This window comes from Rhinolophus hipposideros (genome assembly GCF_964194185.1).
Source record: "Rhinolophus hipposideros genome assembly, chromosome: 20".
NCBI lineage: Eukaryota > Metazoa > Chordata > Mammalia > Chiroptera > Rhinolophidae > Rhinolophus > Rhinolophus hipposideros.
In genome coordinates, this window is record NC_138066.1 from 7,915,969 (window position 1) to 7,933,876 (window position 17,908).

Sequence of the window (17,908 nt, forward strand, 5' to 3'; positions counted from 1 at the left end):
ACTCTAGAACAAATGGCACAACTGGATAATTTTACCTAACACTTAAGGAAGAAATAATACCAAACTTCAAGAAACTCTTCCAGAGAACAGAAAAAGAAGAAACACTTTCCAATTCATGTTATGAGGGCAGAATATCCTTGATACCAAAACTTGATAAGAACATTAGGAAAAAACAAAAAGAATTTACATAACAATCTCACCTATGACCACAAATGGAAAAATGCTAAACAAAACATTAGCAAATCAAATCCTTCAATATAACTCAACTACCAAATTGCGTTTATTTTAGGAATACAGTTAGTTTAATGTTCAAAAACCAACCAATGTTTTCTATCACATAAACAGAATAAAAGAAGAAAATTAACTATATTCTCAATCTATACAAAAAGAGCACTTGATAAAATTCAAGATCCATTAATGATAAAGCTCTTAGAAAATTGGCATACAAGGGAACTTAACCTGATAAAGAGTGTCTATGCCAAAGCTTGATACCTAACAGTGAGAAGTTGAAACTTTCCCTCTGATCAGGAATGAGATGAAGTTAGCCACTACTGACCCTTCTACTCAATATCATTATAGCTATTGTTCTAGCCAGTAAAATAAGGCAAGAAAGACATGAAAGGCCCAAGGATTGGAAAGGAAAAATTAAATTTTCATTATTCACGGCTGACACGATTGCATACATAGAAACTCAAAAAGTATCTAAAAAGTTATTTGAATAACTGAATCTAGCATGATTGATGAATACTAGGTCAATATACTAAAATCAACTGCACTTGTATTAGCAAGTAACAGAAAATAATAACAAAGTTACTACTTATAATAACAACAAAAAATCGATTCCCGAGGAATAAATCTAGCAGAGAAATGCAAATATCTACACACAAAACTATAAAACGTTACAGGAGAAAGTAAAGACCTGAATGTTAAAATAAAGAAGACCTAAGTAATTATCCTAAAGTAGTATAGGCTAAACCTATACTGGCAAAAGGATAAACTAGAATGAAACCAACTAGAATCTAGAAACAGATCCATACATATAGACCCTTGACTTATGACCATAGTGGCACTGCAGGGTAGCAAAGGAAGGAAGTCTTTTCAGTAAATAGTGCTGGAGCAATTGAATATCCATATAGCAAAAAAAGGCAAAAAAATCTCTACAATTGTAATAAAAATCAATTCCAGATGGAATACAGATCTAATGTGAAAGCAAAACAATAAAACTTTTAGGAAAAAAATAATTATTTTCAAGATCTTGGGAGGGAATGTTTTCTTAAACAGGACACAAAAATTATGAAAAGATCAATTTTAACACTGCTTAGTTAATGACTAGTCAGTTCCTCAAAAGACATCATTGAGTGGGAAAAGGCATTTGTAACAGGTAAACAACAAGGATGGGCATTAAGAATATATAAAGAATTCATGCAGATCAGTAAGTTATATTCCAATAAAAAATTTAAGAGAACAAGGATCATACAAAAATATGATGTATTTTACCAAATTCCATCTTTATACTTGTTTCCAAAGTAATCTAAAATTTTCATTGGATTTTTACTGATAATAATTTTTGTGTGTCTTTATAGGAATCCAGTTGGTGGAAGAATTCAGTTGGCTCTCGCCATTGTGATTGCTCTTTTTCCCTTTACCTCATGGGTCTACATATACGTAAACAAGGAGATGCGGTCCTCCTGGCCAACTCACTGCAAGACAGTAATTTAAATGAAGAATCCTGTTCTTAAAATGAGAATTTTCAATTTTTTATAAACATGGATGATTTTTTTCTTTTTAAACCTAAGAACTTTTTAAGCCTGCCTACAATACAATGTAGGATTAGATGGGACTGGTAAGAGACGGGGTCTCACATTCTGTTGGTTCATAGTATAGAAAAGGCAGTAGAAAAAAAGTTAATACAAATTCTGACTCAGCTTTCTCATTATCATGTGACTTGGGCAAATATAAAAAACTTCCTGGAGGATATTTCTTTATCTATAAAGTAGGATTATTACTAGCTCTCCTACTTCATTATATAGTTGCAAGAATTAAACTAGATAACATGAGAGCACTCTGAAAATATTAAGTACTTACCAAGGGCTGCCCATGACTAAAATAGAGGGAAGCAGGGTTTGGTTAATATGTACGATAGAAAAAGAGGTTCAAGAGAAGGTTATAGTCCTGAACTAATCTCATCATTATTTAACTAGTACAGTGCCACAGGAACTAAATGAGAACTCCAGATAAACCAAATGAACAAGCATGTCTTGGAAAGAAAGGCAAGTTAAGATAAAATAAAGGAATTTGGAACAAAAAAGGAAATAGAGAATGTTAATTACATTGTAAATAAAAAATAAAATGAAAATCTACAGTTTTTTTTTTTAATGTCAAAAGTAACCTTGGGGAGACTATTTTACAGCTGTACTCTCCGCCACGGTCGCAGCCAAACATGTCACACTGAGCACTTGAAATGTGGCAAGACTAACTGAGGAAGTTTTTTTTCCTTTTAATTTTAATTCAAAAACGTATCAATTTAGTTCTTAGAAAATGTGATATTTGGAACAACTTGGGTGTCTGAATCTACTTCTTCAACTGCAAATTTTATATCTAATACAGATCAAGTATTTTCAATGAAATTAGTGTCCAAATGGATGGGTTGTAAGTATAAAATACACATTAGATTTTAAAGACATAATACAAAAAAACGTAAAATATTTTTATTCTGATTACATGTTGAAATATTTTAGATATACTGGGGTAAATATATTATTAAAGTTCATTTTATCAGTTACTATTTACTTTTCAAAATGTGACTGCTAAAATATTTAAATTACTTATGTGGCTTACATTATACTTCTGTTGGTCAGTGCTGTTTTAGAGCATCTGGGTGGCCACTTTTTACACAGACTACCATCAAACTCTGTAGTCAAGACACTACTTCATGAGATTTAAGAAACATTTCACTCAAAAAGTTATTAGCACCAATCATACATCATGAGAGTGAAAACAAGCCTGGCAGTTTGTGTCTTTATTTTTATAGCCTTAATATTAAGTATGCAATAAATGTTTGTTAAAGGAGGTAAGCATGTGTTTTGCTTGTTCACAGAATTCAGTGTGATAATGGGAGATGCAGGTATGATGAAAGTGTATCTTGAACATAATTACACAATGGCCAATGGATAGTCAGCAATTCTTTATCAAGGTTTACATGAGGTAAAGGGAAAAAAATATAGCTGATACTAAAGCAATTAAAGTGAAATTTATTTTAAAGGTCAATAAAATAAAGGATTTCAATGTTCCAGGGTACATTTAGCTTGCATGACATTTATGGCTTTTATAACTATTAAAAACGGACATGAAGAAATGGACTTATTTGCAAATTATATGTAGGACCTACCCATGATTGATTCTATGCTTAAGAGAAACGTTCCAATTTTTTAAAAAAGTAATGTTCAAGATATACTTTCATCATATCTGCATCTCCCATTATCACACTGAATTCTGTGAATATACAGTTCCTTTTGAATCTCCAAAAGTATCTAAAAGGAACTCACTTTGGGTAGTGTACTGCCTTTAGAAAACATTACTGAAATTGCTTTTAAACTCCGTAATTTAATTGAATTTAAGTATTATTAGGTAAGTTGCATATTTCTGTTATCAAAACCTGTCTTCTCACCAGCTATGTTTCTCCTCCCATTGTCACTCTTCTACGTCAGGGTCTCATTATCCACTGCTGGACTGAAGCACAAATCTAGCCACACGTTACCCAGCCCAGAAACCCAAGGGTTCTTCACTGTGTGACAAGTTAAATTCTAACTCTGGGCACATCGTTCAGGGGTCTTCTCCACACAGCCGTGGCCTGTCTTTGTCATGCTTTATTTCTTGCCATACCCCCAGAATGGCAAGAAATATTTGGTGAATCCTCATAGCATTACCTGCCTCTCCTAAACTCAGCACATCCTTCAGCGCCGCTGCTTATGCTAATCTGTCTACGTGAAATGCACTTCCATACCTATTGAAACCATTTTTTCTTCCTTCTTCAAGCCAACCCCAATCCCTCCAAACATTAAACCCCTGCGCCACGTGCCCAGTGCCTCTTCACACGTTTGTATCTAAGGTCGTCAGTGTCCACATGCTTCATAAAGCTGGTGAATGCAAGGAGCACATTATAGTCTCCTCTTTGATAGGCTGACTAACGGCCCTCAGAGATATCCAGGCCTTAAACCCCAGAACCCATGGATGTTAGCTCATAGAGTAAAATGGACTTTGCAGATGTGATCAGATTAAGGATCTTGAGATGGGATTATCCTGATTATCCAGGTGGGCCCTCAACGTAATCACCTTTATAAGAGGGAGACCTGACTACACAGACAGAAGAGAAGGTGGTGTGACTGACAAAAGAGGAGATTTGAAAATGCTACCTTGCTGGCTCTGAAGATGGAAGAGGGGCCGTGAGCCAAGGAACCAAGAAATGCAGCTCTAGAAGCTGTGAAAGACAAGGAACCAGACTGTCCTGTACAGCCTCCTGAGGGAGCATGGCCTGACAACATCTTTATCTCAGCCCAGTGAAAATAACTTCAGGCTTCTGACCTCCAGAACTGCAAAAGAACAAATCTGTGTTATTTAAGCCATTATGTTAGTTTGTGGTAACTTGTCATAGCAGCCATAGAAAACCAATACACCCCCTGGTGCCCAGGTACTCAGCAGGCACTTATGTTGACCATGATTGGTTTTGAATCTCTTGCTATTTTTTAAGCCCTGAATCAAACTTTTCCACACTTAAACAGTCCCTATGTGCCATCTAGTAAGTGTTTTTGCAAATAAGCCTTAGCATGTATGACAACTGAGTTAACATGTTCCATTCATCGATAATAAGAGTCACAGGGAAATTCATTTACTTGCTATGTTCACGTAGCCACTAGCTGGTGGCCCAAACAGACCACATCAGCAGGCACACAGCTGCACTGGCTCTTGGTCCTGCTTTAGTTGGAATCACAAGAGGACCACGTGACTTCTTTGAAGGCTCTTCTTATAGCCTTACATGGGAGCACCCTTCCTTCACCTGTGAAGTAACTTGGTATTTTTGGTTTACAAAATAGGAACACAATCCTATAAAAGTACAGTATGATGGATATTCTGAGCAAAAAACAAAATGTCCAAAGCTCACTCACACAACAGAGTAAAAAGGAAAAGCTTTACCTGAGCTTCTATCTTTTTTATTATGAATTTTAAGTTACATAGATAATACATGAATCTCCTTGTAAAAAGTAAAAAAAATCTCAGGTAAGGCTAAAATAAAGTCTGTTTTGCGGACTGTATCACCCTACCCACCCATCCCCCTCCACCTCTGCAGTCTCTCTGGTTAAATCATGTCACTTTAATTCATTTTCTTTCCAATTTTCAGCACGGGATATATTATCCAAAAATGACATTTCAGAATGTCTTATGAGCCAACACACAGTGAAGCTATAAATACATTTTGTGATGCAAATAGAATACTAAATGAGATTGAGGATTAGGGGGTGAGGGCGGGGAACAAACACAAGGCAACATCATCCTCTTTCTATGAAGACAAAATAAATCAGACTAAAAATGGAGAGCTTTTTCCTTCTTGTAATTCATAATTCTGTCTGGCACTCTGCCCCTGCCTTTCAACATCATTTTGTCAGGATACACATAAACTGTACCAAAAGCCTGGCTGTCTGGGGCTGTTTCAATAACGCCTTCTAGATTGACGTGGTGCACACCGAAAGGGTCCTCACAGTAGCCGCCATCGTGAGTGTGACCGGCGAAGAAACACACCACGCACTCATGAGACCAAATGACTGTCAGGGCGTCTCTGTAATTCCAGGCCAGGCACACAGTGTCAGAGGCCTCTGGGTAAATGGGAAGATGGCCTGTTAGTTAAAGAGAAGAAGAGTTATGAACCAATTAGGAAATAGCTCTTTCACCAGAAGCAAGGGCAAAAAACTAGTACTCAGAAAGAAAAAAACAAAAATGTGTATTGCTACCTCATTATGCACTGAGACCAGCCAGAACCCACATACGTGAAGAACTAGGTAATCTACAACACGTCTCTGGTGCATAAAGAAGGGTGAGACAGTTCCCGTACCAGGGGAGAGAGACCATAGCAGAGGCAGAAACCCTGCGATCTCTACAGGCTACAGAGTTTCAAGACGTACAATCAAGGGAGACTGAGGGCTTCCTATGCCGGGCGGCCTGCAAAGGCAGCCAGAAGTCAGGCAGAACCTGTGCTGGACTCCAGTCTCACCGGCATCCTTAAGTATACGAGTGTTATATACACACACAGAGGTACTCTTAAACAAAAGAAGAGTTTAGGGACGGGCCAGTGAATTATAGATCATTTTTATAAGCACTCAATGTTCTATAAAGAACTGATTTATGTCACTTTAAACACCTCCAGGAGATCAAGGTAGCCATAGCCATGTGACAGACAAGAACAAACAGTGAGTTAAAGCAGGGATTGTTCATACTAGGCCCCACAGGAGATATGCGGAAGTAAAGCCGAGAGAATTTCCAATTCCTGATGCCAAGACATGTAGGATGAGGCCACACCATGTGTCAGGCCACATTTTCAATCACTTTCCTTTTTTCTTTGTTACTGTTTAATTTTATTCTAAATATTTTTATTCTGCTTAATAGCTATTAGTTTGTATTACAAGTTAAAAAAAGGGGGGCTAACAGAGTGCACCTGCGTGCGTGCGTGTACACACACACACACACACACACACACACACACACCGACCACTCTTCAAGCTGTGATCAGGGCTAAGAAGCCAGCGGCTCTGAGACTTTCCAGCTCTAGATGTCATACTGTCCTCATCTATCAAATCCCTGTGGTGTTTGACACAGCTCGTTGCTCCCTTCTCCTTGACTTCGAGGACATCACCAGTTCTCCTTGTTTTCCTCCAACCTCAATGACTACTAATTCTCATTCTCCTTTGCTGGCTCTTCATTTCCCCAGTGCTTATTAGAATGCTTCACTTCTCTCTCCACACCTAACAGCTTGGTGATCTCTTAGCAATTTACAGTTTTGAGTATAACTGTATTTTTTCAACTTCATTTATACATCTAGTCCAACTTCTAGTCCGAATTTCAGACTCATACGCGTATGTCCAAACTGCTTACTCAACGTCTCCGCAGATGTGTAATAGACATCTGATATCTAACAGGCACCAGAAACTCAATATTTTCAAACTTGGACTCCTGAACTCTTCACCCAAAACCCCCTCCGGCTGCAGTGTTCCGTATCTCAGCTAAGAGCAATTATATCCTTCCAACTTCATGACCAAAACTTGAGAATTAGGCAAAATGACATCGAGTAGCCAAAGGGAAAAGTGCAAAACCAAACGAAAACAGAATAAAATTTCTATTAGTCATTTTAAATTTTGCTAAAGAAAACCTGAGGCACTCAGTTGTTAAAGGTTTTATTCATCCAGTTTCTAAGCTTACAGAAAAATGGAAGAAATTTAAGAGATTGCTCATGTAGGTAAGTGTACTGACATTAAGTAAAGAGAAATGGGAAGAATACAGGATAGAGTCGGCAGGAAGACTGGGATAGAAAACATGGACTCTAATCTCAGCTGTCAGTACTTGTATGATTTCAGCTATGAGTTCACTCTCTCTTGCTTCAGTTCCCTTATCTTTAAAATGAAAAGGTCTGACTATAGGATCATTAGGTCCCTCTTAGCTCCAGTATTCTCTAGATTAACAGCTATTCTCTAAATTCCAGCCTGGCACTGGAAAACCAAAAAGCAGAGACAAGAAGAATCCCAGTTTTTGAGACCACTTATTGTAAATCCAAAATAGTGTCACGTCAAGCCCTAAACCTGAGGGTACGTTGTATTTTCCAAGCCTTGAATGACATTTGATATACTGATGGTAGCAGAAACCCCCCTACTCCATCTACATGTTTTTACTACATAGGTAGAAGATGCGTTAAGTAAAAACTATAGAGAGAGAAACGTAATTTTATATCATCACCTATCTGAACAGCCTATCACTTTCAAAGAATTTTCATGTTCACAATTTCCTTTGATACAATATTGAGAAAACTGCAGTTTGTAAGTCTGACATTTGCCCGGTCACACAGCTCATAGAAGTTAAGAGCCAGAATAGCATTCCGTCTTTGTTACCCTCAGTCCAGTGTCTTATCCCTTATGTAACATTAATTAGATCCCTAAAAAACGAATCTAATCATCTCAGCCCCCAAACCAAGTACACCAGCCACAAGGCAAATCCAAATTCAGCTCTTTCCGCACGCACACATGTGCACACACCCACGTCGGAGTGATATTTTAAGCACCTCCAGATTCCTACAATCTCTGACGGCAGTATGTCTGTCAAAAATGATTCTAAACGAAAATAATAACATAAGTGCTCAGTGCCAATTGTGCTGTCCCTGTTATAATGGCTTGGCTTTCATCGAGACAGCAGGGGGCCTCTGGTGGCCACTGCACTGACAGGTAGGTCTCCTAAGGCTTAGATTTGGGATGGGGCCTAAACTGAATTTCTCATTTAAATGTTGCTATATAAATTGATCCCATTTGGGAAAACTGTACTTTGAAACCTGAACGGTCAATTCACAGGCTCTAATATTTGGCAAGATGTATCTGTTATTTTACAATTCTTTCTTGACTCAACTTTAACCGTTAATAACCTTATTTTCAGATCATTTCTCAATAAAAACAAACATTAAACTAAGCATTCACTTTACAGAAAGAGGATATCACAATATAAACATTGTTAGTATGCTTTAAAGTCTGATTCCTCTTATTCTCTAAAATGCCAGTGTAAACAAATTGTTTAAATACTTACTCACGATCACCACCTTTTCTTGGTTGGTGTCAGAGAATGTAAGGACTTCATTCAACCAGTTCAGCTGTTCTTGGCTGAATCCTCCATTAAACTGGACAAACTGAGGCTCAGAAAGTCCTAAAATGAATTCTGTAAGTTAGACCCGTCAAACACCTTTTTTTTTTTTTTTTGTCCTCATGAGGGCATTCGAACTTAGCTAATATGGGGACACTTGTAGTAGGTTGGTGCAAAAGTAATTGTGGTTTTTGCCATTATTTTCAACCTTTTAAACAGCAATCACTTTTGCACCGACCTAATACTCTTCTTTAGGAACATTTGGCAGCAATTAAAATAGGAAACCACAAGAGTTTAGAGTGATATACAAATAAACCACATTGCATCTTACTCCTAGTCTTAACACTCCTCTGCTTAGTTCACTAGCTTCCTGTTACACTGGAAATAAAATACACTCTGTACTGTATCCACTGAGCTACTGCTATACCCACCCGCACCACACTGGCCTTTCTGCGTCCAAGAACGCCCAAGTCTTACAGTGCTTAGTGCCTCTGCGTTGTTTTTCCCCTTGGTCTCAAAGACTCTTCCCAGGGTTGACCTCTTCCTGTTGCTGAGGTTTCGGCCTCAATGCTTTCCTCCCAGGAGAGGCTATCTCTGACCACCTAAACTAAAATAGCCCGCCCCCATCCCATTCCTTTACCACGTTATTATACTTTATTTTCTGGGTAGCGTTTGTCATCGTGGAAATAATCTTGTTTCCGTTTCATTTATTATCTGTCCTGCCTACCTACTGTTCCTGTTCCTTCCACTCTATCCACAAAACTAGTGATACTGTCAGTCCTCTTACATTTCTGAATAGCTAAGCTCTAGAAAAGCGCATGGCCCAAAGCAGGCATTCAGATCCCTGTTAAACAAATCTTGGACCAACTGCAACCAATCCACGTGCCATGAGGCTTGTGAGAAATCCTGACCCTGAACAACAGCGACAATATACTTTTACCTTAATCATCCATCTTCCTGCTGAATAAAAGGTAGCTGAAGAATTTAAAGACAATGTATTAGATTCTCAGCTCAAAGGAATAATTCACCTTGAGGACTATTCAATTCCATATTTGGATTGTGCTCCCTCAGCATCCTCAGACACTGCTGGTATTTTGGAGAAGACTGATCCACGCCCAAGACACTCAAGTCATAAGCATCAAGTAAAATGAACCGGAATTTAGGGAATGGTGCAAAATGATAAGCGTAGTAACTCCCTGAAGGCACAGTCTCTGGATGATGTACAATCCGGTCTTCTAGAAACTTTGTGTTCAGTTTAGAGTTTGTTAAATAGTCTCTGCTGAAGTTGTAGAATTCATGGTTTCCCCATGTATGATGAACTGGGACTCGAAGCCTCTGAAATGTGTTCATAACAAGTTCTAGTGACCTTTCTGATGCTTTATACTGTGCATTATATCCATCGATGATATCTCCAAGCTGAAGAACACAACACGGTGGGGTGCTTTCTTGATTCCAGTATTCAATAGCACCCTGCAAGTGAAGAAGACTGTGTCTGTAGTATCTCCGTCTGTTTCCTTGGTAATTATAGCCGTCTTCTAAATTAGCATATTGAATATCTGCTATAACTCCAAAGGAGAAGAGAGGTTCTGAACTCTCACTTAGGGTTCCAGGACTGGGCTTATCATCCATAACCTCCAAACAAGTTTCTAATAAAGCAAAAAAGATAACTAAGTTATAAACATCTTAATTTTCTAAATGGTAAAATGGATATTAAATTTACTAGTTAATCCACTAGGTAGCCTGGTATAGAGGAAACTGCATGGGCTTTAGAGTCTGATGGTCTTAGGTCCAAATTATCAAGTCCTTGAAATGCTTCAGTCTTCTCATATGAGAAACAGGTAACTTCTATTCTTTGGAAGAGTAATAATGTACCAAAGGGTATTATCCTATTAAGGAATAGGCATTCTAATGCTAGTAAACTCAAATCTGGTATAATTTGAAATTTTAAAGAAATATATACCAGTTTTACACACACACACACACACACACACACACACACACACACACACAGGCACCTTCTTTCACAAACACCAAAAAAACTACTTCAGGAACTTTTTTTGAAAGTCATATATTACACTCATTCATTGTACTTTATACATTAGATTCCTGCTATGGGTTATTTTGTGTCAGGCTGGATAGGTCACCTGAAATAAGTTCCTCATATTTTATATCTGGAATAATGGAGAGGCAATAAAGATACGAGAGGAATAATTTTAAACAAAAATTTCTGGCAGAAAAACTATGATGCTGACGTGACCATTTTCATTTCTGAGAGCAGGGGTTCCTGGTTCTTCAACAGCTGGATTCTTATATGAACCAACTTTTAAAAACCTGAATACCGTTTCCCTACAACCAAAACAGGTAGTATGGCATCTTGTTTTTCTTACACATGATCTCTGCCCCGCCTCAGTGGCCAAGAAGTAGAAGAGATTTAGACTTGAAAAAGCTATTCCTTTATATTGTTTACAATCTTCATTTATAATTATTTATAATCTTGTAAAAGGGCCAAGAATACTAAAGATTAAAATAAAAACCAAAGGCCAAAATCCTAAATTATCAACTATTATTGTTATAAAGTTTACAGTCATAAATTCTGCCGTGGTATCTAAGTTTATCAAAACCTAGTAGTTTCTAAAGAAATTCATTTGGAATTTCTAAAATCACTTTCAGACTCCTGGTCTCCAGTCATTTGCTAAAGAACTCATATACCGCCCGAGTTCTTTTTAATCCTCGACAGAATTATAAAATCCTAATTGTCAGAGAGCTCCTATCAGAGGTGGAGATGACAACTCCACAACTGGCAGTGAGGGCCAGACTTCAATCTGACTTGTTTCAGAATTAGGGGCTTCTTTTCATTCTACAACTGTTGACACCAGTGACATACTTTCAATCTGATCTACCCTATTATGAGCTTCTGCTACTTTCCTTTCTTCATAAACCTGGTTAGGTATAGTTAACCCTAAAACAGGTAATACAGCAGCACCAGAAAAAGAGATGAACATCCTAAAAAATGGTTCGGTTTTCTTATATTTTGTTAGTTTCATTTGCCTTTTTGCTTCTGCAGTCCCCATTTGAAAACCCCACTAGATATCAAGTTAGTCCATATGTATGAGGGGTGGTAGATGAGATAATCTGATTTGGAAGGTGAAGAACTCAGATACAATTACAATAAATACAAAACTCATCTAAGCTGAAAATCTCTATCTAGTCTTACTAAGTTTCAAATATTTGCAATTCCAAGCACAGATGAATAAGAGAATCAAATCAGAAGACAATTTTGCAAGTGTGTCAGTGGAACATTCTTACCAAAGCTTAAGAGAAAACTGTTTCTGGGAGTGCTTTTATCAACACTGCCAATCGATCTTGTTTATTTTTATCTTTAAACTCAGACCCTTCAAGGTAATAAACTCCTACAGAGCATTTAGTCCCATTGATCTTCTCTCCTGTACAGCTGTGTTTTTTGGGTTTTGGTTTGTTTGTTTGTTTGTTTGTTTTTTTACCTATACAGCACACATTCTGTTTTTCTGGTGACAGCACCTCAATGCCTTTTTATGCAACTATTCCTTATTTCCCATGTGGTTTACGAGAAGCGCAGACACATGACCCAGGCCCAGCCTGTTTTAAAAGCCCAGCTGCCCTCTGGTCAGTTAAGCGTACGCATCTAACCTAAGCAAGCCAAGGGTCAACCCTAGGACTTTTGCTAGAATTACTAGCAAAACAATTAAAAGTACTTCTGCTAAGCTAATAAGCCTGGAGTTCTGGGGAAAAGCTAACTGAGAAGAAACCCAACCCTCAGGAAGCAAACCTGACTAACAGAAAGATGCAGACTCTTGGGAACATTAGTTGAATACCTGGATCAATCTCTCTCTGCTAGGACTGCTCTTGGTCATTTAGTTATGTCAGCCAATAAGTTGTCCTCTGAGCTTAAAGCCAAATTTAATTAGCTTTAAGTTTTCTGCCACGTGATTCCAAAAGTCCTGTCAGACACACCTTCCACTGGAACACAGTTCTCACAGGTATGCGAAGATTTGCCAACGTTTTAAAGAAAAGGTTAAGCAATGTAGAAAAACCACCAAGGGCCACACACTTCAAAACAGCATGTATTCTGGGGTAGAAAAGAGATCCGAAATATTGAATACATATAGCTTTTAAAAATAAGGTTGTGACTAGGGAGCATGCAATGTCATTAAAGAAATTATTTTGAAAAACAGAAACTTGAATTCATACTGTGATCTTTAAGGGAAAGACAAGAGGCAAGAGTGGAGGACAAGGCCACGCTCGAGGAAAGACAATCAAATCAGAGGTGAGTAAGGCAGGACAAAAAGAACCAAGTGGGCAGGGAACTGACTCCCCTGACTAGTTCAGTCTTATTTTATGGCTCGTGGAGACGCCAGGGAGCTCAGAAAGGCTGGTCCTGGCGGGCAGAGAGAACAAAAACTCTAAAGTCATCTCCAGAGCTTCGGGAGCTGAGGCTCGAGTTGCTGTGCACCCAAAGGTGGAGTTGGGGCCTAGTTAAGTGACTTGAATAAATTAATGAATAAGTTAGAGGGCCTGGCTGGCCGGAATGAGCCGCCTAGTCAGCTGCACCAGTCATTGCCCCCGCAGAGGCCTCTGGCCCAGCGGCCAGGAGGTTCCTCAGCTGGGAACTGGGAAGACTGGGTGGTCTGGAGTCCGAGGTCGGACATGGTCGGTGGGGACTGAGACCTGAGTAACTTCTCACAGGCATCCCCTCCTTGCCCCAGCCGGGCCCTGCCTCATCCAAGAGCATCCTAGTCACTCAGCACAGCCTCCCCCCCACAGCAGCTTCTGGCACGAGTGGCAGACCCGCGTTCACCTAGTGCTAGCATTCTGCGCACTCCCATCCAGCTGGAGAGCTCTCCACAGCCAAACGTACCGGCAGGGAGCAGGTGGAGGGGCCAGGGCTCAGATCTCGGCTCTCCGACCCTTGGCATTGCACGGACACCTATGAAGACCAGCAGCAGAGCGCCCCCAAACCACGGGTGAAAGAGCTGAGTGAAGTATTTGAGTGAAATATTTGAGACGGAAGCCCCCAAATCGAACCTTCCCCCAGAACCTGTTGTTCTGCATCTAGAGGCACCTTCATCTTCTGAACTGGACTTACCTCTGGGCACCCAGTTTTCCCTTGAGGACGGATGTCACCTTGGAGTCAGAATGAGCTCCCTTCCAAGCAGATGTTTTCTGAGGAGGAAACAGGACAGCCCTCAGAAACCCCTATGGCCAGCCAGGGCTCAGACAAGCCCTTGAGATACCGAGACGCCCCGATCTTCAGGTTCTAAGTACAACAGATGGAAACAAAACGGCAGGGCAGTATAGGGTGACCTCCCCTCACCATCCTGCAGGATGACAACTCCCCCGGGTCTCTGACACCACGGCAGGGTAAGTGACCTTCTCCCGAGTGAAAATGTTAGAGAACTAAAGGATGGGGCCATTCTGGGAACTGGATGACTCTGAGAACTGGAGGACAAGCATGGGAGCAAGGCTAACACCATGACAAGGAAAATCAGCACTTAGCCGTGGTAGAGAACGAGGCCAGGTGCAGGCCCAGCCCTGGGTTCCCCAGGGGTCTAGTGGTATTCTATGTCCTCTTGCCCCTTCTTTCCCTGAAAGACTGGAAAGGCTCATTTTCTTCGATTCCCCCTAAACTACCAACTCTGGAACTGAGAGCTTTCTTGCCCTTTCTTTGTGTCTTATGTGTTTCTTGTACATTAAAGGAAGTGGCTTAAAAAAAAAAAAAAAAAAAAAAGGACATTTCCAGTGGGGAGATTTAGAATAAACATTCTAATGCCAAGGAATTTTTTCAAAATATCCTCCTATTCCACCAAATACACACAAAAAGTAAATAAGGAGAGAATTGTTGAAGCTAGTAATGGGTACACGAGGTTTATTCTACTTTTGCGTGTTTTTAAATGTCTATGAAGTTTTTAAAAAAGCATTCTAAAGTTGAGAGAAAATGAGTCTGAAAGATTTAGAAGACGTAAGGAAACAATTTGCTTTCGAAAAGAAAGGAAAATAGCAAGCTTTTGTTTTCAAAGTTTTGCCTGCACCATTTATTATATTGTAAGTTTTCTAAGATTTAGTTAAGAGGTATTATGATGAACTGTTGAAGGCTTTAAAATTGAAGACCCTGAATTGTAGTTCCAGGTTTTCCTAGAGTAAAACAATCCTCACTGGTTGTGAGATTCAAGTAGGTTATAATCCAGTCATCTACTGTGTTTGCCCGAAAATAAGACCTAGCCAGACCATCAGCTCCAATGTATTTTTTGGAGTAAAAATTAATATAAGACCCAGTCTTATTTTAATGTAATATAAGACCGGGTCTTATACAATATAAGACCAGGTTAATATAATATAATATTGGGTCTTATATTAATTTTTGCTCCAAAAGACGCATTAGAACTGATTGTCCGGCTAGGTCTTATTTTCAGGAAAACAGGGTACTTTGTAAATCATAAATAAAGCACTATATGCATGTTAAGAATTATTTTTTAATTATGTATCTGAAAAGTTATCTGCCTAGTGAACCTCAAGATACAACTTTTTATAGAACAGAATTATGTAGAAAACTGCAAGTTTTTCTCCAAAAATGCCTACAGAAAGTCATGATGCAGGATAAACAGCCAGCATTTTGTAAAAACCACCTTAGCCGCATCAACGATTTTTAAGACGAGGGAGAAATATGTAGGGATGCTTAACTGCTGAAAACTTGCTCCAAAACGATACTAATAGAACTCTGTAATAAGTAAGACTGGCAAAAGGCTGACATTCCTTATAGAAAGTCCTCCAGCATCTATAATGACATTGTGAATGACAGCCCTACATTGAGAAGAATGTTTCCTTTTCACTATTGTCAAAGATAAAAAGGGGGTGGGGTGGGGTGACAAATCCGGAAATTAGTAGGGAGAGACTCTATTAAGGGGAACTACCTACCGCGAGAGAGATGCTCAAAGCCTAAGCCAGAAGTGGTTGAGGAAAAGGATGGGAGAGCGTAGTTTTTACATGCAGAGCCCATGGGATAGGTGACTATAGAAGGGGGGGTTGGTGGTGGTCTTGAAACTTAACTGTGCTAAACATTACAGTAACAGGAAAGTTGAGGCAGGAAATATTGGTGGCTAGGCACAAGGGGTGGATGTCTGAACTGGAAATGAAGTAAAAATGTGAGTGCTAGGAAGGTCACACAAAGTTAGGCCTAGTCAAAACAGCCTAACGTTATGTCAAGCACAAAATGTCATCAGCCTTGTCACTAACGATAGAACATGTATTAGATAACATTGTGCATCCTACCTCTTTCAAGAAAAGTATCTAAATTAAAAGGAAAAAACCTCATGTGGGGATCTCGGTGGTTTGATAGTAATAATACAAGTCATAAGTTTACAGTACATGTTTTAGGTACGTATCTTTTAACACTAAAGTTTCATGGGTCCATGAAATCAGGCTCATACGTGTTACTCGCAATCCATCCACGGGATAGTTACAAAACGCCTACTGTGAGTCAGCAACTGTTTTAGAAGCTAGTATTTCTTTAACGTTATAAATTTAAGACGAAGTTGCATAAAAATGCTCTGCTAAACAAACAAACCTATTAAAAGAATCATTCTGGCAAACAAAATTCGAACAGACCAGCTCAACACACCCCTGAACTCAAATGTATACGATGTGTGTTCGGTCAATTAACCTACAAATTGAGCAGAAGAATGAACAATAATTTTAGATGCTCCTTGTCTGAATAAGCAAGGTGCTTTTGTGTCTTTGTGTCGATTTGAGGAAAACTTTCTCCCTGGGCAATACACACAAGTAAGAGGGTAAAAAAAAGAAAATCTTACCACCCACACACAGGCAACTCCAAGACAGAAACTTTACTTTGATTAAAAACGGTATGCAGTGCTAAGCAAACACTTACTTGGAGCAGAAATTCCCGTTCCACCTCGGAATCAAGAAACGTGGGTGACACGAGACTACGACTGTGACCGCGTTAGAGCAGCAGCAGCACCCTTGGCTGGTTGTGCCGCCCCCAGAAAATGCCACGCTTCAGTCGCTACTTCTGCTCTCAGGGAAGCCACTGAAAAAAAGCCACGCAGGAGCGGGATCTAAAAAGTTAAGGACTAGAATTAGAAAGTGACTTTTTCTCCCCCCTTTTCCCGTATTTTGCAATTCTACCACGGAAGGGGGGAGGGACGGGGGTTAAGTTCACAGAGATGGAGGCCTCCACAACGGCAGACAGGACACATGCGAGTCACACTTTCACAAGAAACGAAAACTAAACCCCGGATGTTCTCAGGCTGCTCATCACGGGGCTGTCCCCAAACAAAACCAGCGTCCCACATGAGGCACTCATCAACAAACTTCAACCCACGCACCTGACGGGGGCAGGGGCGTCGACGAGAGCATTTTAAGGAACCGGGGCCCCGGGAGACTAAGCTAAGGGATGGACACGACGCAGTATATACTGAGCTGTTATGTATAATTAGGTTAATTCCGCACAACCCGAGACTAACCGGGAGCGCCAGGCACCTCAACCCCACCTGACTCGCCCTCGCCTTATGAACTACTCAAGTGACCCTCACTAGCAACCAAACCCAAAGTCAAAGTATTTCAAGTGCGAGGGGCAAGGCGGACAACAGCCTCACCATTCCCCTGGGCCGGGCTCCACCCTGGGCAGGAAGAGGGCGACGCGAGTGGGGGTGGGCGTGGCTAGGTCCCGCGGGTCTCCGGGCGGGGTTTTCCCTCGCGTGCCTGGGGATGCCCAGCGCAGCCAGGAGCCCCCCGCGCTCAGGACCGCCGCGCCGAGGCCCGAACCCCGCAGCAACCCGCTCTGCCAGGCCCTGCTGCCCACCCCGCCCAGCCCAGCCCAGCCCCGACCCAGCCGCCTCCAACCGCGAGGAACCACCTACCGCGCGCCAACTCCTGGGCGAGGGGCTCCCGGACTAAACGCTAGACGACCGCGCCACCATCGAGACGAGCGGAGAGAGCGGCTCCTCCTGACTTCCGGAGGAAGTGGAAACGCCGC

At 40.3% G+C, this 17,908-nt stretch overlaps 2 protein-coding genes and 1 pseudogene across 5 annotated transcripts in view; 2 read left to right on the top strand and 1 right to left on the bottom strand.

Moving 5' to 3' along the window:
- TMEM220 (transmembrane protein 220) overlaps positions 1 to 2,769 on the top strand; it is a 16,535-nt gene extending 13,766 nt beyond the window's left edge. The window contains exon 6 of one of the 2 annotated variants that reach the window (XM_081027391.1): positions 1,584 to 2,769. In XM_081027391.1, coding sequence (XP_080883517.1) covers positions 1,584 to 1,719 — 136 coding nt within the window. In that variant the 3' untranslated portion in view covers positions 1,720 to 2,769. The remainder of the gene's footprint in view (positions 1 to 1,583) is intronic. The other variant, XM_081027392.1, reaches the window with a different exon arrangement.
- Positions 2,441 to 17,894, bottom strand: ADPRM (ADP-ribose/CDP-alcohol diphosphatase, manganese dependent). 2 transcript variants are annotated; one of them, XM_081027387.1, is made up of 6 exons: positions 17,793 to 17,894; positions 16,802 to 16,988; positions 14,006 to 14,082; positions 9,912 to 10,529; positions 8,830 to 8,946; positions 2,441 to 5,888 (listed from the first exon to the last, which is right to left on the bottom strand). In XM_081027387.1, exons 4-6 carry the CDS (start codon positions 10,510 to 10,512, stop codon positions 5,578 to 5,580), a joined length of 1,029 nt encoding a protein of 342 aa, XP_080883513.1. In that variant the 5' UTR covers positions 10,513 to 10,529; positions 14,006 to 14,082; positions 16,802 to 16,988; positions 17,793 to 17,894; the 3' UTR covers positions 2,441 to 5,577. The 2 variants fall into 2 exon arrangements, with proteins under 2 accessions (XP_080883513.1, XP_080883514.1); XM_081027388.1 differs by lacking the exon at positions 14,006 to 14,082 and having other exon boundaries at positions 17,793 to 17,862.
- Positions 13,448 to 14,349, top strand: LOC308489280 (cell division cycle-associated protein 3-like; annotated as a pseudogene). Its single transcript has 2 exons — positions 13,448 to 13,559; positions 13,626 to 14,349. The product of its transcript is annotated as a cell division cycle-associated protein 3-like (transcript).
- Positions 17,895 to 17,908: the final 14 nt, after the last annotated feature.